Source organism: Oncorhynchus clarkii, chromosome 31 (genome assembly GCF_045791955.1).
Source record: "Oncorhynchus clarkii lewisi isolate Uvic-CL-2024 chromosome 31, UVic_Ocla_1.0, whole genome shotgun sequence".
Lineage (NCBI taxonomy): Eukaryota > Metazoa > Chordata > Actinopteri > Salmoniformes > Salmonidae > Oncorhynchus > Oncorhynchus clarkii.
Window position 1 is genome coordinate 23,970,121 of NC_092177.1, and position 25,654 is coordinate 23,995,774.

Genomic DNA, 25,654 nt, shown 5'->3' on the forward strand with positions numbered 1-25,654 from the left:
CACGCTATACATCCATGTAGTAACTGTTAATAACCTATGCTTGCCTCCGTGAGTTGCTGTGCTAATATTGATTGAAGATACGGCACAGTACCATCGACATCCCGGAACACCAGAGTGACATCAATCAGAATATGACATCACTATGGTAAGCTACCTTTGTTGGTGTGAAAACAGATCCGTCCCCTCATGGTGTTGAAGACAGACTCTGGCTGCTCAAAGATCTCCTTTTGCATAAATGCCTCAAAGTTACCTGCACAGAAAGAGAGAGAGATGAGCGACACGGAGCATGATGACTGCGTTTCAATCTCATAGCACACAGGTGTAGGTTCTCCCTAACGTCAACAGGGGGAGATCTTGCTCTCCTGTTCTTGTAGCTAGTGACTGCATTAAAGTATGGTTAACCATGGGCCTGTCTCTCTGTAAATCAGACTACGTTTCTCAGGTATGACACAATACCCTATCTTTGACTTGTATTGGTATTGACCACTCCAAGTATATGATCTCTGTGTGAATAGGAAGGTGTATTGGTATTGACCACTCCAGGTATATGATTTCTGTGTGAATAGGAAGGTGTATTGGTATTGACCCCACTCCAGGTATATGATTTCTGTGTGAATAGGAAGGTGTATCGGTATTGACCACTCCAGGTATATGATTTCTGTGTGAATAGGAAGGTGTATTGGTATTGACCACTCCAGGTATATGATTTCTGTGTGAATAGGAATGTGTATTGGTATTGACCACTCCATGTGTATGATCTCTGTGTGAATAGGAAGGTGTATTGGTATTGACCACTCCAGGTATATGATCTCTGTGTGAATAGGAAGGTGTATTGGTATTGACCACTCCAGGTATATGATTTCTGTGTGAATAGGAAGGTGTATTGGTATTGACCACTCCAGGTATATGATTTCTGTGTGAATAGGAAGGTGTATTGGTATTGAACACTCCATGTGTATGATCTCTGTGTGAATAGGAAGGTGTATTGGTATTGACCACTCCAGGTATATGATTTCTGTGTGAATAGGAAGGTGTATTGGTATTGACCACTCCGGGTATATGATTTCTGTGTGAATAGGAAGGTGTATTGGTATTGACCACTCCATGTGTATGATCTCTGTGTGAATAGGAAGGTGTATTGGTATTGACCACTCCATGTGTATGATCTCTGTGTGAATAGGAAGGTGTATTGGTATTGACCACTCCATGTGTATGATCTCTGTGTGAATAGGAAGGTGTATTGGTATTGACCACTCCATGTGTATGATCTCTGTGTGAATAGGAAGGTGTATTGGTATTGACAACTCCGGGTATATGATTTCTGTGTGAATAGGAAGGTGTATTGGTATTGACCACTCCGGGTATATGATTTCTGTGTGAATAGGAAGGTGTATTGGTATTGACCACTCCAGGTATATGATTTCTGTGTGAATAGGAAGGTGTATTGGTATTGACCACTTCAGGTATATGATTTCTGTGTGAATAGGAAGGTGTATTGGTATTGACCACTCCAGGTATATGATCTCTGTGTGAATAGGAAGGTGTATTGGTATTGACCACTTCAGGTATATGATTTCTGTGTGAATAGGAAGGTGTATTGGTATTGACCACTCCGGGTATATGATCTCTGTGTGAATAGGAAGGTGTATTGGTATTGACCACTCCAGGTATATGATTTCTGTGTGAATAGGAAGGTGTATTGGTATTGACCACTCCAGGTATATGATCTCTGTGTGAATAGGAAGGTGTATTGGTATTGACCACTCCAAGTATATGATTTCTGTGTGAATAGGAAGGTGTATTGGTATTGACCCCACTCCAGGTATATGATTTCTGTGTGAATAGGAAGGTGTATTGGTATTGACTACTCCAGGTATATGATTTCTGTGTGAATAGGAAGGTGTATTGGTATTGACCACTCCAGGTATATGATTTCTGTGTGAATAGGAAGGTGTATTGGTATTGACCACTCCGGGTATATGATTTCTGTGTGAATAGGAAGGTGTATTGGTATTGACCACTCCAGGTATATGATTTCTGTGTGAATAGGAAGGTGTATTGGTATTGACCACTCCAGGTATATGATTTCTGTGTGAATAGGAAGGTGTATTGGTATTGACCACTTCAGGTATATGATTTCTGTGTGAATAGGAAGGTGTATTGGTATTGACCACCAAGGGTATTTGTTACCCTTAGGCACACAGATCTACAATGAGGTTTCGCCTACCCTCCTCATATCCTAACCTGGCACAAAACAGATCTTACATTACTGTGTAGGGCCTGGGACACTATATCCTACTCCAAGTAAACTCCTAGGTTGCCACGGCAATGAGCCCTATGATTAACCTCTGACCTTTCATAATCTCCTGTAGTTCCATCTGGAGGGTCTGGATTGCCCGGACTGGATTCTCCCCTGCCAGGCTGTTCAGCCTATGGAGGGACAACTTGCCCCCGACCACTGCTGCAATGTCATCATCCTCCAGGTAGATCACCTTGTTGGTGTGCTCTATGATGGCACTGGGCAGGGACAGGTGGGAGCATAAGACAAGCACACAAGCATGCATGCACACACACACACACACAAACACACACCCCTAGGGCTTTCAGCTCACCTGGCGTCGGAGGCAAAGTAGTACTCTACAGCCTTGCCGTCTCCAGCTGAATTCACAGCAGTGGAGTTGTCTGGCTTGTCTGGCCGGTTGTGGCTGTTCTTATCCTGGACCCCCTCCTTGAACAGACCTACAGGACAGAGGGCAGGGGCCATGGTTCAGACTGGGTCAGGGTAATCAACACTTCTTGCTTTACTTGAACTTTTCACCTAGATTGTTTAAGTCATTTGTAATTAACTAGTGACTGCTTGTGACATGCATATAACTGCTTATACTGTATGTCATGATCATGATGGTGGCTACTGGTGTGTTTGGTGTGTTAACAGACATATTCAATCAACCCTATCCCAGTCTGCTGTGCCCACATGCTTCAAGAGGGCCACCACTGTTCCTGTCCCCAAGAAAGCTAAGGTAACTGAGCTAAACGACTACCGCCCAGTAGCACTCACTTCCGTCATCATGAAGTGCTTTGAGAGACGAGTCAAGGATCAAATCACCTCCACCCTACCTGACACCCTAGACCCACTCCAATTTGACTACCGCCCCAATAGATCCACAGACAACGCAATCGCAATCACACTGCACACTGCCCTATCCAATCTGGACAAGAGGAATACCTATGTATTGTGGTGTCAGGAAAATAACCTCACACTCAACATCAACAAAACAATGGAGATGATCGTGGACTTCAGGAAACAGCAGAGGGAGCACCCCCTATCCACATCGACGGGACAGTAGTGGAGGAGATGGAAAGTTTTAAGTTCCTCGGCGCACACATCACGGACAAACTGAAATTATCCACCCACACAGACAGCGTGGTGAAGAAGGCGCAGCAGCGCCTCTTCAACCTCAGGAGAATGAAGAAATTTGTCTTGTCACCGAAAACACTCACAAACTTTTACAGACGCACAATCGAGAGCATCCTGTCGGGCTGTATCACCGCCTGGTACGGCAACTGCTCCGCCCACAACCGTAAGGCTCTCCAGAGGGTAGTGAGGTCTGCACAACGCATCACCGGGGGCAAACTACCTGTCCTCCAGGACACCTACACCACCCGATGTTACAGGAAAGCCAAAAGATCATCAAGGACAACAACCACCCGAGCCACTGCCTGTTCACCCCGCTATCATCCAGAAGGCGAGGTCAGTACAGGTGCATCAAAGCTGGGACCGAGAGACTGAAAAACAGCTTCTATCTCAAGGCCATCAGACTGATAAACAGCCATCACTAACATTGTGTGGCTGCTGCCAACATACTGACTCAATCTCTAGCCACTTTAATAATTAATAATTGGATGTAATACATGTATCACTAGTCACTTTAAACAATGCCACTTTTTTAATGATTACATACCCTACATTACTCATCTCATATGTATATACTGTACTCTATACCATCTACTGCATCTGGCCTATGCTGCACTGCTGTCGCCCATCCATGTATTTATATGTACATATTCTTCTTATTCATTCCTTTACACTTGTGTGTATAAGGTAGTTGTTTTGAAATTGTTAGATTACTTGTTAGATATTAATGCACTGTCGGAACTAGAAGCACAAGCATTTCGCTCCACTCGCATTAACATCTGCTAACCATGTGTATGTGCCCAATACAATTTGATTTGTTTTGATTTGATACTTAGCCTTCAAGGTGGAGGGTTCAAGTAAAGTGCTGTAAACTAACGGTTGCGAGTGTGAACAGTGAACAATGACAAACAGAGAGGGATTTAATCAACAACCCAATGATTTAAACCAAAACATAACAGGTGGGATGAGAGTTCATGATCGGGATTGACAGGCAGAGGAGAGGAGTCAAGGGTCCTTTGACCACCAATAAACAAGCTAATCATATGTTTACATTGGTTCATCTCAGAAGATTCTGGAATCAATAACCAGGTGGATATGGGAGTTCAATTTGCAATCTGTATTGATTTGTCCATGGTATTTATGAGGTGACTCACACACAGTGACCTTTGTCCTTTGTCACAGTTACAGTTACAGGAATTTTAGTCCCTAATAGTGATAAGTGACATCTCCTTGTTTCCTTATTTATTTCCTTCATCTGCACTCGACAGGCGAAAATACATTTCCATCCACTATGTTGCCTCACCTATCTTGTGTTTTTAGATGAGAGGAGATGAGGGAAAGGAGCAGAGAGGAGGAAGCCACTTTATAGCATTGAGATGCAACCCAGTGTCCTCCTACTCTTCCGGGTTCCTTTCTCATTGGGCCTCAGACTTTGGACTCCAGCAGGATACATCACTATTAAAGTGGAGCTGGGCTAAGTTAACAGATAGCAGGGTAAAGGCAGTCAACACATCTACGGGCTATTCTCTAGATAGCTGACACACACAGAGAACGCAGAACTCTTATTAACTGGCCAATGAGTATGTAAGGAGCAGATTTTTTTATAACATGCATATCAAGATCAATTTGAAATCTATCATTTGGCGAGGGCTGTCCTACTCCTCGTTTCTAGGTAATAGTTAGAGGATGAGGATTCAGCACCCTATTCATCAGAAGAAAGGGCGCTTTAGAGACATAATGTCTTATTGTTATGTTATTAACCTGACACTACTTTGCACTGAGTGTGATCATGATGTTAACCTATAATAACCCATAGAGGTTCCACACAGTACTGGCAGCATTTCCACAAGAAGCAAGAGTCTCATTTCTCATAACCATAATTTTTGTGATTCTGCATCATTTTTGCACAAGTAGACAATCATTTAACAGTGGAATCATTGGAGACGTGTGTCTGATTAAAGGGATTCTGATTGTTGTTAGTCATGCAACTCTTATGAGGCGATTCAATCCAATCAGAGGTCAGAACCCACAACACCCACGTGTTTATTTGGTAGTTAGCGCACCTACGGGCTCAGCAGCCCCCTGTCGCTCTGTAGACACTGGGGTGACTGCACAGTCCCTCAGGACAGAGTAGTATGGTGCTACGGATAGGACAGGGTTAGGGTTAGTATACTGTTAGGGTTAGGACAGATACAGATACTGTTAGGGTTAGGACAGATACAGGTACTGCTCACAGTAAGTACTGCTACTGTTAGGGTTATGACAGATACAGATACTGCTCACAGTAAGTACTGCTACTGCTTTGGTTAGGACAGATATGGGTACTGCTCACAGTAAGTACTGCTACTGTTAGGGTTAGGACACAGTTACTTAACTGATTGATTAGGTTGGTTAGTTTGTTATGCAAGGGTGTACTCCTACTGACCTGAATCATGACTTGAGATACAGACATATAACCTCATTAATATCAATGCATGATGTATGTGTCAGTTCCAGTTACACACTTGTGTCTCAAGTTAGAGATCTGACCATGAATATTATGGAACAGAACGTGTTCAGATGCGTTAACTAACACAGTCAGGTTTCTGTGAGGACAGTGGGCAGACAGCGAGGTTGGAGAACACTGTGAAGTGAGAACGTCAGCTGGAGAAGAGGCTTGGGAGAGAGGAACAGAGCTCACCACTGTTGTACTGGATCGGGATGTGCTCTGCGGAAAGCTCATACTTGCTCCGCACACCAATGAGAAGAGGACTTCCTCTCCTGAAGGAGAGAGAGAGAAAGGGGAATGATAGGGGGATGAGAGGGGGATGGGGATGATAGGGGAATGAGAGGGGGATGATAGGGGGATGGGGATGAAGGGGAAAGACAGAGGGGATAGAAGGGGAGAAATGGTTAGATTTCTATCTTGTGTGAGAGAACACAAACGAGCACACAGTGTAATGTCTTAGAAAATGTCTTGTGAGTGTAACATTTCCCTCAGCAGGGGAACATGAGCTAGGATTGGTCTCCACACCTCAGCTGAACTCTTTCTCCCGAGTGTCGCTGTTGAATGACTCCCATTGTTCACTCCACGATAATGAAGTACCTGGAGCACTCCTCGCTCTCTCTCCTTTTTCTCCTCTGTGTCTCTGTCATACTATCTCTTACTTTTACTCTCTGCCTGTCTGTCCCCTAATTCACCTCTCCCCCTCCTCCTCTTCCTCGTTCCCTCTGTCTCTCTCTTGTTTTCTAGCAGGTCCCTGCTCCTTGTCCTCCCTCTCCCCTACAGGTGGTTGAGTCAGTTCCTGCTCATGTTTCTAGCTCATCAGCCATGCATTCTGTCTCCAGTGCTCCATGTGTGCTTCTCTGATTGGCTGGTGTGTGTGTGTGTGTGTGTGTGTGTGTGTGCATAACAGGTGAGGAGAGAGGGCGTGGCAAACCTAACCTGTATATAGATCAAGTAGGACCTATGACAGAGTGCACTGTACACCAAGCACCTGATAAAAGTACTTAACACTCCATTATAAATACCTACATCTCAATTACACCTATGTATGTAGCATTGTGCTGTTTGACAGCTTACACTTGGCTGGGGTAATTCGCACCTGAGGCTCAAAGAAAACAGCAGTTTCTCAATTACACTCTTTTCTTTCCCTCTGTTCCCTGTATCCTTGTCTTCTCTGTCAGCCCTGTACATGGAGCTGGGAGCAGTGAACAAGGAGCTGTACACTTGGGCAGAGTGACGTCAGGCTGAAAGGCAGTATGCTGTGCTGTTCTTTTCAGATTCAGAGTGTTTAACAGTCACATGTACAGGGTTGCAGGTGTGATGGCAGGGTACAGTGTTTAATAGTCACATGTACAGGGTTACAGGTGTGATGCAGGGTACAGTGTTTAATAGTCACATGTACAGGGTTGCAGGTGTGATGCAGGGTACAGTGTTTAATAGTCACATGTACAGGGTTGCAGGTGTGATGGCAGGGTACAGTGTTTAATAGTCACATGTACAGGGTTGCAGGTGTGATGCAGGGTACAGTGTTTAATAGTCACATGTACAGGGTTGCAGGTGTGATGGCAGGGTACAGTGTTTAATAGTCACATGTACAGGGTTGCAGGTGTGATGGCAGGGTACAGTGTTTAATAGTCACATGTACAGGGTTGCAGGTGTGATGCAGGGTACAGTGTTTAATAGTCACATGTACAGGGTTACAGGTGTGATGGCAGGGTTACAGGTGTGATGCAGGGTACAGTGTTTAATAGTCACATGTACAGGGTTGCAGGTGTGATGCAGGGTACAGTGTTTAATAGTCACATGTACAGGGTTGCAGGTGTGATGCAGGGTACAGTGTTTAATAGTCACATGTACAGGGTTGCAGGTGTGATGCAGGGTACAGTGTTTAATAGTCACATGTACAGGGTTACAGGTGTGATGGCAGGGTACAGTGTTTAATAGTCACATGTACAGGGTTGCTGGTGTAATGGCAGGGTACAGTGTTTAATAGTCACATGTACAGGGTTGCAGGTGTGATGGCAGGGTACAGTGTTTAATAGTCACATGTACAGGGTTGCAGGTGTGATGGCAGGGTACAGTGTTTAATAGTCACATGTACAGGGTTGCAGGTGTGATGCAGGGTACAGTGTTTAATAGTCACATGTACAGGGTTGCAGGTGTGATGCAGGGTACAGTGTTTAATAGTCACATGTACAGGGTTGCAGGTGTGATGGCAGGGTACAGTGTTTAATAGTCACATGTACAGGGTTGCAGGTGTGATGGCAGGGTACAGTGTTTAATAGTCACATGTACAGGGTTGCAGGTGTGATTGCAGGGTACAGTGTTTAATAGTCACATGTTCAGGGTTGCAGGTGTAATGGCAGGGTACAGAGAGAGAGAGAGACAGAGAGAGAGAGAGAGAGAGAGAGAGAGAGATGTAGAGACAGTGATTCTCAGGCAAGCCTTGATGGAGGGCTGATAAGTTCTGCCAAAAAGAGAGGGAGCAGGGGCTAGCATCACTGCTTAATCACTTCCTCCCTCCGTTTCTCCCTCTATCCTGGGAGACAGCGCTAACAATGCAAGACATTAACTGTCAGCTCAGTCCCTGGCTCTCAAGACAAGACTAAGCTAAAAACAGCAGGCAACTATCAGAGAGAAAATGAGAGAAAGAGACAGAGAGGGTAGGGAGAGAGAGAGACGGAGAGGGTAGGGAGAGAGAGAGAGAGAGAGAGAGAGAGAGAGAGAGAGAGAGAGAGAGAGAGAGTTATAGTATTCAGTGAAACCCACTGTATCCAGGTGGAGCAACAACAGGTGGACTAACTGAACCCTGGCAACAGCACCAACATCAACCAATCATCCTCTTTACTGTGTACTATAAACCATAGGTCAACAGCCCTCGCCCTCTTCTCTCAGTCTACCAACGAGGAAACAGAGAGAAATAATTGAAGAAATCAAGACGTCAGAGGTTATTGAGTGTAATAGGTGCTGGCCAGGGTTTTCTCCCTGAGAAGCAAGAGGAAACAGAGCAGAGCCTAATGAGTCACAGAGAGTAGAGTAGAGGAGAGCCAGGCAAGAGGCCAGCAGCCAGCTTTAGAGAGGCCCAGCAAGGAGTGACTGAACCTGGACCACACTCCCCTGTCTGGATCTAAAAGTCACACACACACACCACACACACACACACACACACACACACACACACACACACACACACACACACACACACACACACACACACACACACACACACACACACACACACACACACACACACACACACACACACACAGTTAAAGAGAGATCCACCTCACACTTCCACACCTTTCCTGTAAACCCTGACTGTTTCAACTTCCTGTCATCAAACGTGACCCATGGAATAGACGGAATAGACGTAGGCAGAGACACAATCTGAACACCAATATATGGCTAATCAGGTTTTATTGCTTTATTGTGGCAATAGATGATGAGTCAATGCCAATGGGTCTTGATCATTTTTTTGATCATGTTTCCATACGTTAGTGTGTGGAGGACTCACAGACAAGACCAGACGGAGAGAGACGTGTGAGGTAGTGGACATGTATACTGACCTGGTGGCTACAGCCTCTCCGGGGAAATAATGGCTTTTGAACACCAGGGCGAAGGCCCCCTCCTAAAACAGGATGACAAAGAGGAGAGAATATGTTAGTGTTCATGATGATGATGAAGATGAAAAGGAGAAGAAGGATGAAGATTTGTAAAAATGCTAAATACATGGGAGGAAAATGTAGACATCAGTTTCAGTCGAACAGACAAGCAGTGAGCAACATTGAAATTCCCTGTCTCTTTTTGGATATACTTCTTAACCTGTATTGATCCTCGTGGGGGGTAGTAGTGGGGATGTTGAGAGAGGGATGAGGGGGATGTTTAGGGAAGCTAAGGGGAATAAGACCCTTATTGCATAAAACCAGTGGGGGGAGATAAGGAAGGGAAGGAGAGGGAATATTTTTTTACCTTTATTTAACTAGGCAAGTCAGTTAAGAACAAATTCTTATTTTCAATGATGGCCTAGGAACAGTCGGTTAACTGCCTGTTCAGGGACAGAACGACAGAGTTGTACCTTGTCAGCTCGGGGATTTGAACTTGCAACCTTCCAGTTACTAGTCTCTCTAACTCTAACCACTAGGCTACCCTGCCGCCCAGAATAGAGAGGAGGGGAAGGAGGAGGAGGAGAGAGGAGAGGGGAGAGCAGAGGAGGGGGGAGTGAGTGGAGAGGACAGGGAAGAGGGGAAAGATTGAGAAGAGGGATGGAGGAGGGTGGAGAGAGAAGGAGGAGGGATAGTAGAAGAAAGAGAGGGGAGGCAGTGGTCTTTAGACTGTAAAGGGTCTGCTCTGGTCTGGTTTATATTAGCCCAAACCCTGTGAAGCTGTAAGATACTCTTGATCCTCTGTGATCTTCTCAGAGCTTTTACAGGGAGCCAGTGAGAGAGGAGATGGGACTGAGATGAGCCAGGGAGAGAGGAGATGGGGCTGAGATGAGCCAGGGAAAGAGGAGATGGGGCTGAGATGAGCCAGGGAGAGAGGAGATGGGGTTGAGATGAGCCAGGGAGAGAGGAGATGGGGCTGAGATGAGCCAGGGAGAGAGGAGATGGGGCTGACATGAGCCATGGAGAAAGGAGATGGGGTTGAGATGAGCCAGGGAGAGTGGAGATGGGGCTGAGATGAGATGGGGCTGAGATGAGATGGGTCTGGGATGAGCCAGGGAGAGAGGAGATGGGGTTGATATGAGCCAGGGAGAGTGGTGATGGGGCTGAGATGAGATGGGGCTGAGATGAGATGGGGCTGGGATGAGCCAGGGAGAGGGGAGATGGGGCTGAGATGAGCCATAGAGAGTGGAGACGGGGCTGAGATGAGCCAGGGAGAGAGGAGATGGGGCTGAGATGAGATGGGGCTGAGATGAGCCAGGGAGAGAGGAGATGGGGCTGAGATGAGCCAGGGAGAGAGGAGATGGGGCTGAGATGAGCCAGGGAGAGAGGAGATGGGGTTGAGATGAGCCAGGGAGAGTGGAGATGGGGCTGAGATGAGATGGGGCTGAGATGAGCCAGGGAGAGAGGAGATGGGGCTGAGATGAGCCAGGGAGAGAGGAGATGGGGCTGAGATGAGCCAGGGAGAGGGGAGATGGGGCTGAGATGAGCCAGGGAGAGGGGAGATGGGGCTGAGAGGAGCCAGGGAGAGGGGAGATGGGGCTGAGATGAGCCAGGGAGAGGGGAGATGGGGCTGGGATGAGCCAGGGAGAGGGGAGATGGGGCTGAGATGAGATGGGGCTGAAATGAGATGGGGCTGAGATGAGCCAGGGAGAGGGGAGATGGGGCTGGGATGAGCCAGGGAGAGGGGAGATGGGGCTGAGATGAGCCAGGGAGAGGGGAGATGGGGCTGGGATGAGCCAGGGAGAGGGGAGATGGGGCTGAGATGAGATGGGGCTGAAATGAGATGGGGCTGAGATGAGCCAGGGAGAGGGGAGATGGGGCTGGGATGAGCCAGGGAGAGGGGAGATGGGGCTGAGATGAGCCAGGGAGATGGGAGATGGGGCTGGGATGAGCCAGGGAGAGGGGAGATGGGGCTGAGATGGGACGGGCTCCAATAAGACAAAACGGAACAACATTAAACACAAAAGAGTGTGTTTAGAACAGAGCGAGACAGAGAGAAAATGAGAGAAAATGACTGGACAATCTAGTAAGTGAAAAAGTGATTAAGTACGTTAGTCTGTCTCGCTCCTGGTCCCCAGATACAGATGTGATGTCACTAAAGATGTTGTTAGGGCGGTTGCAATGATGACTGTGTTGGTGATGATGTAACACTATTAATGGGACGGAAAGTGAAGTAACGTCATACTGGGCTCAATGGAGATAGATGGGAGGGGGGGGGGGGGGGGGGGCAGATTTTAGGCTAGATTGGACTCAATGACACAGAGCTACGGGACAGGGGTATGGAATGATGACGTCATCGAGAGGAACTGGGAGATATTGTTGCTCTGTTGTTGTTAAAAACAAACCCATTTTACAATGCTGTTTAAGAACTGGCATTCATCATAGTGCCAGATGGAATCTGAGAGGGTTCTTGTTATTTTGTCAAGCAATTAATTTTTGTTTAGTAGCAGCAGCAGTAGTAATAGTAATAGTAGCAGTAGTAGTATTAATAATAGTAATAGTAGTAGTGATAGTAGTAGTGATAGTAGTAGTAGTAGTAGTAGTAGCAGTAGTAATAGTAGTAGTGATAGCAGTAGTAATAGTAGTAGTGATAGTAGTAGTAGTAGCAGTAGTAATAGTAGTAGTAGTAGTTGCAGTAGTAGCAGCAGCAGTAGTAATAGTAGTAGTAGTAGTAGTAGTAGTAGCAGTAGTAATAGTAGAAGTGATAGTAGTAGTAGTAGCAGTAGTAATAGTAGTAGTGATAGTAGTAGTAGTAGCAGTAGTAATAGTAGTAGTGATAGTAGTAGTAGTAGCAGTAGTAGCAGTAGTAATAGTAGTAGTGATAGTAGTAGTAGTAGCAGTAGTAATAGTAGTAGTGATAGTAGTAGTAGTAGTAGTAGTAGTAGTAGCGATAGTAGTAGTAGTAGCAGTAGTAGTAGCAGTAGTCATAATAGTAATAGTAGAAGCCAATGTAGTAATAGTAGTAGTAATATTAGTAGTGATAGTAGTAGTAGTAGTGATAGGAGTAGTAGAAGTCAATGTAGTAATAGTAGTAGTAGTAATACTAGTAATAGTAGTAGTGATAGTAGTAGTAGTAGTCAATGTAGTAATAGTAGTAGTAGTAGTAGTAGTAATAGTAGTAGTGATAGTAGTAGTAGAAGTCAATGTAGTAATAGTAGTAGTATTAGTAGTAGTGATAGTAGTAGTAGTAGTGATAGTAGTAGTAGAAGTCAATGTAGTAATAGTAGTAGTAGTAGTAGTAGCAGCAGTAGTAGTAGTATTAATAATAGCAGTAGTAGTAGTAGTAATAATTGTAGCAGTAGTAGTAGTAGCAGCAGCAGTAGTAGTAGTAGTAGTAGTAGTAGTAGTAGTAGTAGTAGTAGTAATAGTATAGTAATAGTAGTAGTAGTAGCAGTAGTAGTAGCATCAGTAGTAGTAGTAATAATTGTAGCAGTAGCAGCAGTAGTAGTAGCAGCAGTAGTAGTAGTAGTAGTAGTAGTAATAGTAGTAGTAGTATTAGTAGCAGTAGTAGTAGTAGCAGCATCAGCAGCAGCAGTAGTAGTAGTAGTAGTAATAGTAGTAGTAGTAGTAGTAGTAGTAATAGTAGTAGTTGTAGCAGAGTAATAATAGTAATAGTAGTAGTAATAGTAGTAGTAGTATTAGTAGTAGTAGTAGTAGTAGTAGTAGCAGAGTAATAATAGTAATAGTAGTAGTAGTATTAGTAGCAGTAGTAGTAGTAGTAGTAGCAGTAGCAGCAGTAGTAGTAGTAGTAGTAGTAGTAGTAGTAGTAGTAGTAGTAGTAGTAGTAGTAGCAGAGTAATGATAGTAATAGTAGTAGTACTAGTAGTAGCAGTAGCAGTAACAGTAGCACCAGTAGTAGTAGTAGTAGTAGAGTAGCAATAGTAATAGAAGTACATTACTTAGTAGCACCATAGTAATTACATATTAGCACAGTGTTGAGGTGTCCCAGTACTCACCAGCTGTTGAATGACCCTCTCCACCAGCGTAGAGAAGGACAAGTCTTCTCTCTCACGATTGTCGTAAACATATTTGATCAGTTTAGGGATGACCTCTGTGTCCGTCTCGGACTCAAACTCGTAGCCCTTGGAGTTCTTAAAGAGGGTGGGGATCAGAATGAATGTTACAAGCTTACTGAAGCAGCACTCCCAGATGTACCATTAACTAGACTAACAACTCCTCTAGCATAACAACTCCTCTAGCATAACAACTCCTCTAGCATAACAACTCCTCTACACTAACAACTCCTCTAGACTAACAACTCCTCTAGACTAACAACTCCTCTAGCATAACAACTCCTCTAGACTAACAACTCCTCTAGACTAACAACCCCTCTAGCATAACAACTCCTCTAGCAGAACAACTCCTCTAGCAGAACAACTCCTCTAGACTAACAACTCCTCTAGCAGAACAACTCCTCTAGACTAACAACTCCTCTAGCATAACACCTACTCTAGCATAACAACTCCTCTAGACTAACAACTCCTCTAGACTAACAACTCCTCTAGACTAACAACTTCTCTAGACTAACAACTTCTCTAGCATAACAATTCCTCTAGACTAACAACTCCTCTAGCATAACAACTCCTCTAGACTAACAACTACTCTAGCATAACAACTCCTCTAGCATAACAACTCCTCTAGACTAACAACTCCTCTAGCATAACAACTCCTCTAGCAGAACAACTCCTCTAGCATAACAACTCCTCTAGACTAACAACTCCTCTAGACGAACAACTCCTCTAGCATAACAACTCCTCTAGCATAACAACTCCTCTAGACTAACAACTCCTCTAGACTAACAACTCCTCTAGCAGAACAACTCCTCTAGACTAACAACTCCTCTAGACTAACAACTCCTCTAGACTAACAACTCCTCTAGACTAACAACTCCTCTAGACTAACAACTCATCTGTTGGAAAACCCAGCAGTATTGCAGTTCTTGACCCAAACCGGTGCACCTGGCACCATCTACCATACCCTGCTCAAAGGCAAATAAATTGTTTGTCCTACCCACTCACCCTCTGAATGACACACATACGCAATACATGTCTCAATTGTCTCGAGGCTTAAAAAGTATTCTTTAACCTGTTTCCTCCCCTTCATCTACACTGATTGAAGTGAATTTAACAAGTGACATCAATAAGGGATCATAGCGTTCACCCGGATTCACTTGGTCAGTCTATGTCATTGAAAGAGTTGTTTTGCATGCTCAGTGTATTTTAGTACGTATTGAGACTTCACCTGCCACAAGAAACCAGTGAGACAGAACACAGTGACAAAATTCATTTGTACATACCTTATTGACTTATTGTTATAGCATATCAACTGCTTTTGATAAATGAATTGCTAGTAATTACTGATAACATTGGTAATAGCTGAGATCTGGTCAAATGGGGGGAAAACGAAGTGAAGAGTATCAGAGTACGTACTTGAGAAGGGTGTGGTTCAGAATTTGGCTTCTCCCTTTGTAGTTTACAGCATGTATAGTACAGTCATGACTAGGGCAGAAACAGCGCTACTTTCCCAGCAACTTTTGCTGGTGTATGTTTATTGTAAGTGTCATCAATAAGGGATCCTAGCTTTCACCTGGATTCACCTGGTCAGTCTATATCATGGAAAGAGTTCTTAATGTTTTTTTATACTCAGTGTAGTTGCAATGGTATAGGTATCAACATTATATACCACAATAATAAGGAGTGGCAACTAGTAATACCAGTAGCGGTAGCTATAAGTAACTATTCAGGATGGCCTGCTTGTGTGGCACTTGAAAGAGGTGTGGGTTAAAATGGAGGCGGGAGAGAGAGCTAGCCTGCTACAGCTGTAATCGGCAATCAACATAAATGTTCTATCACAGGGACCATATTATTTTTGGAGAGCCCAAGTGATTCTGAGTTCGGGTATATAAAGTTCATATTGAAAACTATTTCTTAGGTGCATACTTTCCGATTTGACAAACTCCCTTCCTTATATAAATCACTTGCGCTGCTCACGCTGTGAAGTCCACAATGTAGAGGGGAGCTGAACAAACGCTTTAGGGTTTTCTACACAGCCTATGTACGACTTCTGCCTAAAGTAAACATTGCCCATTGCCACTTTTTCAATGCCATTTCAATTCACTTGCATTTGTGTGGAATAGTGCAACAGTCAAAAAGCCCTACACAAAGGACCCAGGCCTAAGATCGTCAAAGGCAAAGCTTCGCATGACAGAAGGCTTGAAACCCTATGACACTTCTGATCATATCTCGGACCATAACCAAGGGTTTGACCCAAAACAGCCTTGATACTGAAATAGTGAAACTACAGAAATACATACTGGGGAGTGGACTTACCAGGTACTTCTTTAACTCTTTGTAGTTGGTGATGATGCCATTGTGGATGACAACAAACGCTGGGGAAAAGAGAGAGAGAGAATACAGTGAAGATACTGTACAAAATATGTATAATATGATAATGTGTTCCTGAGGAAGGACATGGCTATGGTCAACTGAAGTAGAACCTGTCTGTCGGTCTGTCTGGGCCTCTGCCTCTGTCTGGACTCTGTCTGTCTGGACTCTGTCAGAGGCCAGACACCTCTGTGAGCTGTAACTGTAACTACACATTGACATCTCTGGACAATCGGTAAACAGAAAAAAAGCTCTCTCCCCTCCGTTCCAGAAATCTATGTGGCAGAGCCGTGGGTGGGTGTGTGTATGTATGTAAGTATGTAAGTAAGTATGTATGTAAGTATGCATGTATGTATGTTCAGTTGCAAGAATACGTTTGTAAACCCTGGATTTCTTTCTTTCTTTCTTTCTTTTTTTTTTACTCATAAAAATGTGGTATGATCTTCGTCTAAGTCACAATAATAGACAGACACAATCTGACTAAACTAATAACACACAAACAGTTGTACTTGTCACATTTGTATTGAAGACTTTGAGTAATCCTTCACGTGCAGGATGGAAAAAGTAAGTGAACCTCTGTGTTAACGACTTCTCCTAAAGCTAGTTGGAGTCAGGTGTTTCAATTAAGGAGATGAGATGAGTGGGTTGCAGATGAGTGGGTTGCATGTGTGGGTTGCACATGTGCCCTGCCCTTTAAATAAAGCCACACAAAACCTGGTTACTGACCAATCGGTTCTTCTCCAGAATGATTGGTTAGTTTGAACCATGCCTCGATCCCAACAACTTTCAAAGTACCTTAGTAGACACATTATAGAGATGCACAAATCTGGAAAAGGTTACATTAGCATTGCTAAAGACCTTGGTGTTCATCAATCCACAGTAAGACAAAATGTCTACAAATGGAGAAGATTCATGACTGCTCCTCTCCCTAGGAGTGGGCGTCCAGCGAAGATCACTCCAAGAGCACAAAGGGCAATCCTGAAAGAGGTGAGAAAGAACCCAAGGGTAACAGCAACAGACCTCCAGAAAACTCTACAAACAACAATAGTCTGTGTTCATGTGTCCACTATCAGAAAAACACTGAACAACAATGGTGTTCATGGATGGACACCACCAAGGAAACCACTGCTGTCTAAAAAAAAACATTGCGGCACGTCTCAAGTTTGCCCAAGACCACCTGGATGTTCCATAATGCTTCTGGGAAAATGTGCTGTGGACAGATGAGACAAAAGTTGAACTTTTTGGGAAAAATGCACAACGATGTGTGTGGAGGAAAAAGGGCACTGCACACCAACACTAAAAACTCATCCCAAGTGTGAAGCGTGGTGGAGGGAGCATCATGGTTTGTGGCTGCTTTGCTGCCTCAGGGCCTGGACGCCTTGCAATCATTGAGAGAACAATTAAATCAAAAGTGTATCAAGACATTTTACAGGAGAATGTCAGGGCAGCAGTCTATGACCTCAGGCTTAAGAGAGGTTGGGTGATGCAACAAGACAATGACCCAAAGCACACAAGTAAATCAACTAAAGAATGACTGAAAGAAAGAACATTTGTGTTTTGGAATGGCCAAGTCAGAGTCCTGACCTTAACCATGCTGTGGCTTGACCTGAATCAAGACAACCCAGAAATATTGATGAACTGAAACAGATTTGTAGGGAGGAATATTTCAAAAATCTTCCTCCTCAATGTTGTGCAAGTCTTATAAGCAGCTACAGGAAATGTTTGGTGGAGGTTGTTTCTGCTAAAGTAGGATCTACAAGTTACTAAATTCAAGGGTTCACTTACTTTTTACAGGCTGCACTATGAATGATTACTCAATGTCTTCAATAAAAATGTTAAAAAAAGAAAAGAAAAGAAAAGTACATCTGTTTGTGTGTTATTAGTTTAGTCAGATTGTGACACATTTTATGAGTAATCAATGCAGAAATCCAGGTAATTCCAAAGGGTTCACAAACGTATTCTTGCAGCTGTATGTATGGCATGTGTGCGTATGTGTGTGTAGTGTGTGTTACCGTTGTTCTTGTCGGAGCGCTGGGGATGGCTGTTGAGGGCACTGGGTTCACCGTGTGTGGCCCAGCGTGTGTGAGCAATGCCAAAGTGTGTGTCCAACTCCACCTCCAGATCCATGCAGTCTTTCTCTGCTCACAAGACACATCAAGATCAATGCCATGAGCATGTCATTTTACATGTATGGCAATGTCTGCACAGTAACATGAAAGGGAGAATCATTACATCGGTCCATAAAGGTGCATTATAAAGCACTGTGATAAAGGGTGAAGCTGACAGAGGACTACGGAAGTGTAATTCAACCTTTTAGCATTACCTAACGTAGCAGGTGTAAAAGAAAGGCCTCTGAGACTAGAACCCCTTATATACTGGTCTTGACGAGAAGGGAAAAAAACTGTCGGGGGAGGTTCTCTTCTGCACTGTTCAACCAATCCAGTAAATGTGGAGGAGGAGTTAAGATGGAGTGTCGCCAGAGACAGTTACGTATGTACGTAGGTTTAGAAACTCTGTTGTGTCGTCTTGTCAACGTCAAAAAACGGAGGTCGCGTCACACGCCCTCTTTTCATTTCCCCTTTTCATTTCCCCTTAAAACCGGAACATCCGGTTGTTGGGGTCTCAGCAGAGGCTACCCTTACAGTAACCCTACACTGTCGCCTCTTTCATTAGACAGGTATTAGTTATGGCAAAGAAGGAGGGAAGTAAACTGGAAGGGTTCTGCGGCAGAAGGACAGAGGAGTTACCAAGAAGAGAGAGAGCTACAGACTATAGAATACTTCAACAACACATAATACTGACGCTGGACAACAGGAATGTGATGGATGCAGGTAGTCATGAGACCTACTGTAGAGCTCTTCATCCAGGGCCTTCACTTTGCCTTTCTTCTTGATGAGAACAATTTTGCTGTTGTCTTCTGTCGTTGTCTTCTTGTCACTGTCCACAGCGATGCCTGAAACCAGAGAGACAAGGCAAACTTATACCAATACCAACCTTAAGCCAATCATCATCAATGCAGGCTATATTAACTGGCTAGTAGGCTGCAGGGCCAGTTAATGAATCAGGTCAACTTTAACTGAGACAATAGTCATGACAATGTGAAAGCTTGTTTGAAAGACTTCAAATCCTAATCCAGTTGTTAATTTAGAGCAAAGAGCTGATTACTGTGGAACCCCTGTGGATATTAACCAGCTCACATAGAATGACAGGTAATGACTGTGTGTGTGTGTAGCATATGGGTTTTACCGGCCATGAAAGGGGCTGTGTTCCAGGATAAACAAACATGGGGGGGGGGGGTTCATGCGTGTCTGTGTACTCTGGAATATGCCATTGGAGGAATGCCAAAACAATAGTAAATACCAGTGAGGCAGATATCATTGGTGCACGGTGAGGCTCAGAACAGAACTAAAGGCTACAGATTCTCTCCTCACGAGGGCTCTCTACTACTACCTTCTCTGTTATAAGTTCAACTCATCAGACTTATCTGAGCGTTGCTGACCTATTCCCTGTCCCAAATCAACCCCTAGCTGTAGCTATGAACAGATAGTGGAAGTAATAAGGTATTAAAGCTAGATGGAGTGCCCACACCAGTTTCAGATGGAGCATGTAATCAGATGTCCACACCCCACCTCATTTTACCTGTCCTACCTGTGTGTCAACATAGCCCTGCTTCCTGGACCTAGATCTACAATGCACTCAGCAGGATGATCTATAACTGACAGGAACTGGGAGCTTTCAGCTGCCTTGTAAGTGATTAGATACCATACCTTCAGTATGACCACACAGAGCATGTACAAATACTCTCTAACCGGCCTGAATCACACAGGGCAGAAATCAGTAGTCCTTAGGGTTTTATGATGTAATAGTGCTTTACTATGAGTTGAGTTGTGCTATAAGCCTTAAACTGTCTGTACAGTTACACAGTAAGGCTGGATACATTAATAGTGTGTGTGTGTGTGTGTGTGTGTGTGTGTGTGTGTGTGTGTGTGTGTGTGTGTGTGTGTGTGTGTGTGTGTGTGTGTGTGTGTGTGTGTGTGTGTGTGTGTGTGTGTGTGTGTGTGTGTGTGTGTGTGTGTTCAGGGTGATACCCAAGCCGACAAGGTGAAAGATTTAGGGGTGTTGTACTACTATGGCTGAGCCTGTAAAACAACACATTTCACTGCAAAAATGTAACTGCGAAAATAAAACATATTCATTTATTTACCTGCTGAATCATAGCCTCTGTACTCCAGCCTTCGCAGTCCCTTCACCAGCGTCTCAAATATCTCCTTTCTGGTGCGAGGCACACAGTAATTCAGGTAGGCAAAGATCCCTACAGTGAGAGAGAGAGAGAGAGAGAGAGAGAGAGAGAGAGAGAGAGAGAGAGAGAGAGAGAGAGAGAGAGAGAGAGAGAGAGAGAGAGAGAGAGAGAAAAAAAGATAGCAAGAGATACAGAGACAGAGGCAGAGGCATAGAGACATAGAGACATATAGACATCGAGACAGAGACATAGAGCCATCGAGACAGAGACATAGAGACAGAGACATAGAGATAGAGACATAGAGATAGAGACATGGAGATAGAGACGTATAGACATCGAGACAGAGACATAGAGACAGAGACATAGAGATAGAGACATAGAGATAGAGACATGGAGATAGAGATAGAGACATAGAGATAGAGATAGAGACATAGAGATAGAGACATGGAGATAGAGACGTATAGACATCGAGACAGAGACATTTAGACATCGAGACAGAGACATATAGACATCGAGACAGAGACATATTGACATTGAGACAGAGACATAGAGACATAGAGATAGAGACATGGAGAAGAGACATGGAGATGGAGATACAGTCATATATATAGAGACATAAAGATAGAGACAGAGAGAGAGATATAGAGATAGAGACAGAGACAGAGACAAATACAGAGACATAGAGACAGAAACATAAAAATAGAGACAAAGATAGAGACATAGACATAGACATAGAGACATAAAGATAGAGACATAGACATAGAGACAGAGACATCGAGACAGAGACATAGAGACAGAGACACAGAGATAGAGACATGGAGATAGAGACATACAGACATAGATATAGAGATAGAGACATAAAGATAGAGGCATAGAGATAGAGACATAGAGACAGAGACATAAATAAAGAGACAGAGACAGAAACATAGTGACATAGACATAAAAATAGAGACATAAAGATAGAGACATAGAGAGAGAGATATAGAGACAGAGACATAGAGACAGGACAGAGACAGAGACATAAAGATAGAGAAATAGAGACATAAAGATAGAGACAAAGACATAGAGACAGAGATATAGAGACAAAGACATAGAGACATGGAGATAGAGACATACAGACATAGATATAGAGATAGAGACATAAAGATAGAGACAGAGACATAGAGATATAGAGATAGAGAAATAGAGACAGAGATATAAAGCCAGATAAAGATAGAGACATAGAGACAGAGACATATAGACAGAGACATAAAGATAGAGACAGAGACAAAAATATAGACATATAGACAGAGACATAGAGACATAGACACATAAAGATAGAGACATGGAGATAGAGACAGAGACATAGACACAAAGATAGAGACATAGAGACAGAGACATAGAGACGTAAAGATAGAGACATAGAGATAGAGACAGAGATAGAAACATAGACACATAAAGATAGAGACAGAGACAGCGAGATAGAGGCATAGAGACATAGATCAGCTCTGTGGTCTTTTCACTGCTTTTTTGACCCTCCCTTTCCTTCTTCAATCTTCATATTCAACAGTGTGTAGTTATAATGTAGATTGTACATTCAATACTGGGTTGTTGAGTTAGGGATAGGGGCTGCCATTTCCCATAGTCGTGTTAGCACAGGGGGTAAATCCTATTCTGTTGCTATGGTGCAGCAAACAGTTCAAATCAAATGAAATCAGTTGATGAGATGAGTCTTGTACTATACATATTTTACAGTGTATTCATTCAAATATAGAATAAAACTCTCAGCAAAGTAGTGTAAGAATTTGAGAGCAGAGACGGATAAAGTGTCACTCAGTAACCCAACAGTTGTTTGATGTATTTCACAATCCTCTCTTCCTGTGTTTGGAAAAATCCTCCTCTATAATATACTGTAAACATGGAAGCAGTGGCCTATGCAGATGGGTTACTGACATGGCCAACTGGGACAAATAAGTGAAATTAAATCATAATATTTATATATATACATTTTTTTTTAAAGTGTATATCAATGAATTAGTCTCTATCCAACTGGGGATATAATGGTAGCATTTACAGAATAGTTGCTGCTGTCTGAATATTTTATTGTGGTTCCTTAATTATTTGTTATATTTATATATTTTTTAAATTAAACTGCAATGTTGATTAAGGGCTTGTAAGTAAGCATTTCACTGTATCCGGAGCACCTCAAAGGGGATCCGTGATGTGCGAAATTAAACTTCCCAGTCTGCGAGCTGTGCAATGGAGGGTGGTTGGTTTAAGGTGGCCATTGAGCGGAGCGCAATGTTCGCCTCAACCAAGTACACGCTTAGAAAAAAGGGTTCCAAAAGGGTTCTTCTGCTGTCCACATAGGAGAAGCCTTTCTGGTTCCAGGTAGAACCATTTTTGGTTTCAGGTGGAACGTAGAACCTTTCTGTGGAAAGGGTTCTCCATGTAACCCAAAATAGTTCTACCTGGAACAAAACAGGGATAATTATTCAAAGGGTTCTCCTATGGGGACAGCCGATGAAACCTTTTAGGTTCTAGATAGCATTTTTTTGAGTGGCTGAGAAAAGCAAACTGGCCGACATAGATATAGTGTCTGCTGTAATGCATTGCTTAGATTTCTCACCTAGGGGCAAAATAGTTACTATTAAACTAAAAGTATTTAATAGTATTTATAAACGTGTTCATTCAAGCCCTGAATGGTGATTGGCTGACAGCCGTGGTATATCAGATCATATATCACGCTTATGACAAAACATGCATTTTTACTGCTCTAATTACGTTGGTAACCAGTTTATAATAGCAATAAGGCACCTCGGGGTTTGTGATATATGGCCAATATACCACCGCTAAGGGCTGTGTCCAGGCACTCCGAGATGCGTCATACATAAGAACAGCCCTCAGCCGTGGTATATTGGTCATATACCACACCCCTCATTCCTTATTGCTTAAACAATCCTACATTTTCATGATAATGCATAATCATATTTCAGCAACATAAATGTGCGTAGTTCTAGAATCCAACGACTCTGGTGACACCTACATCTTTAAACATAGGCTACGTTTCGTTTTACCAAATGTTGGACATTTGAAAATGAAGCTCCATGGGCCGATAATATCACATTGATGTGTATCATCAGAACCTGCTCACAATACAATGCTGAGCTGTCATTGACAGGCCTACCCCGAGGAGGTAAATTGACACGTAGCAACTCAACGTCCTATTCAGGATGCATGGAAGAGGGATGTTATCTACGGCGGGAGGATCAGTGTCTCACCAATATATTGTACTGAGGACCGCAGCTGAACTCTACATTTAATCGAGGTTTATATTTAGATATAAAAAAGTGCCTGCACTGACATGTAAATTGCCTACAAGGATGGCACTTCATTCAGCATTCAGTGACGCACATACACAAACTGTCTGAACGGACTGGTTTAAAATAGCCTACAATAACAACATACATAATAATTTTGTCAGATTCCAATAATAGTAATAGCCTAAACTAAACTAACCTACCGTCATGTTTTTGCATAATGCGTAAACTGTCTCCTGATTAGGCACTCCAGATTGCCAGTTCCATGATGCACAGTAAAAGATGTAGCTCTATTTGACCTTACCACACATGGTTCTGATTGTCTTGTCCAAATGGATACTGTTCAAGGCGATGGCCGGTTCGTGGTAGTTTACGCCGTTACTACCGTCAGTAGTTCCTGAGTAGAATCCAAATGAAACTGTGTAAAACTTCTCACTCCCAGCACTTATTTAAAGCCAGTTTCCGCGAGCGCGGGCTCCACCCCCGGCCTCGTCTCCAAGGCAACTAGGGTAACCACCCTTTCACTGTAACATACACCAACTTTATACTGCAATGTGGACTACTTCCTAGAACTCAAGTTTTACTGTAATCCAGTCCTTACATATTCCAGAGACTTCCCATCATACTATAATTGAGACATCATGTGCAAGGAACTGAACTAATACCTGACACAGGTGCAACACCAAAAAGAGCCCAAGGCATTCTTAACAAACTTCCATGGAGGTAAAGCTTCCTTTTCGATTTTCTATCATCACTTATGGTTATGAAGAACCTGGGAATGTAACTTGTGATGAGTTATGAAAGGAATTTTATATGGAAAGTCTGTTAACATCCTCATCATCATCATCCTCCTCCTCATCCTCATTATCTTCCTCTTCCCCCTCATCATCATCATCAATATTATTAGATGTTCTTGCATATAGGCTGGTCTAGTTGTTGTGGTCACTTTGTTTGGCGACTATAGCAGTCTGGACTTACCACCTGGCAGTCAAACCTGGGTTGTACACCTTAAGACCATGCTATTCCACAGAGATAAAGCTTGGGCTCGGGTCTTCAGGTCTCACACAAGATCCCTCATCATGCGAGCATAGTTCACTGAACCACTTCCGCTCCACTTGCACGCAGAGCTACAGATAGTAAGAGCAACTAGGCCAAGCATGTTCAATCTTTCCTGCCAATGGAGTCTATAGTTCAGTCCAGTCTTTATCAAACTATTACTGTGAGTGGGGCAGTGATATCGTCCCAATCCCTGTCATTTTACAATCGTGACATGGAGGTTTATAACTTTGTAGGGTTGGCCAAGGGAGGACCTTGAGAGTAATTACTCACAATCATTTAGCAACAAATGAAGGGCGATAGAAGGAAACATCCACCGAGGGATGGCCCACCTTAAATTAATGGCAGTGAATACTGAGGGATTTTTTAGGCATGGGTTGATTGTGCACACAATAACTGAGCTTTATTGCACTTATTACATGTATATGGTTCTATAACATAGGAACTGTGGTCATAAACCTTCTATATAAAATGTTGTTAATGTAACAGTATAGCTTCCATCCCTCTCCACGCCCCTACCTGGGCTTGAATCAGGGACCCTCTGCACACATCATCAACTGCCTCCCACGAAGCATCGTTACCCATCGCTCCACAAAAGCCACAGCTCTTGCAGAGCAAGGGGAAAAACTACTTCAAGGACTGAATAATAGGAGAAGAAGGATGATGAGGGGAAGGAGGAAGTTGATGATGAGGGGAAGAAGGAAGAAGATGATGAGGATGATGAGGAGGAGGATGATGATGAGGATGTTTAAAGACTTTCCATATAAAATTCCTTTCACAACTCATCACAAGTTACACTCACTGTTACACTCACTGTGCTTCCAGGACATTTTACCTCCATGGAAGTGTGTTAATTGTGGCTTTGGCTCTTTTTGTGTCAGGTATAAGTTTAGTTCAGTGCACATGATGTCTCAATTATAGTATGATGGGAAGTCTCTGGATTGTGTGTCAACTCTTACTGAGACTGTGTGCAAATAGAGTGTGCAAATATTAACACTGTACAGATAAACAGCACAAAAAATAAAGATAGAAAAAACTGAGCGAGTTTTATTTTTTACTTATTGTAAACTTGATTTTACCAGGCATTGACAATGACAGAAAGACAGTGGGCAGA

The 25,654-nt window shown here is 43.3% G+C and overlaps 1 protein-coding gene across 3 annotated transcripts in view; it reads right to left on the reverse strand.

Moving 5' to 3' along the window:
* Positions 1-23,902, reverse strand: part of LOC139391066 (glutamine--fructose-6-phosphate aminotransferase [isomerizing] 2-like) — a 34,986-nt gene extending 11,084 nt beyond the window's left edge. Inside the window, exons 1-11 of one of the 3 annotated variants that reach the window (XR_011629561.1) lie at positions 23,789-23,902; positions 20,150-20,257; positions 18,794-18,898; positions 17,958-18,083; positions 15,892-15,950; positions 13,519-13,653; positions 9,467-9,528; positions 6,096-6,175; positions 2,613-2,739; positions 2,354-2,517; positions 155-250 (exon numbers count right to left, since the gene is read on the reverse strand). Coding sequence is in view for 2 of the 3 variants with exons in the window: in XM_071138559.1 (XP_070994660.1) it covers positions 155-250; positions 2,354-2,517; positions 2,613-2,739; positions 6,096-6,175; positions 9,467-9,528; positions 13,519-13,653; positions 15,892-15,950; positions 17,958-18,083; positions 18,794-18,898; positions 20,150-20,257; positions 23,789-23,795 (1,069 nt within the window). In the remaining variant the exon portion in view is untranslated. The remainder of the gene's footprint in view (positions 1-154; positions 251-2,353; positions 2,518-2,612; positions 2,740-6,095; positions 6,176-9,466; positions 9,529-13,518; positions 13,654-15,891; positions 15,951-17,957; positions 18,084-18,793; positions 18,899-20,149; positions 20,258-23,788) is intronic. The other 2 variants (XM_071138559.1, XM_071138560.1) reach the window with 2 other exon arrangements.
* Between the last annotated feature and the right edge of the window lie 1,752 nt (positions 23,903-25,654).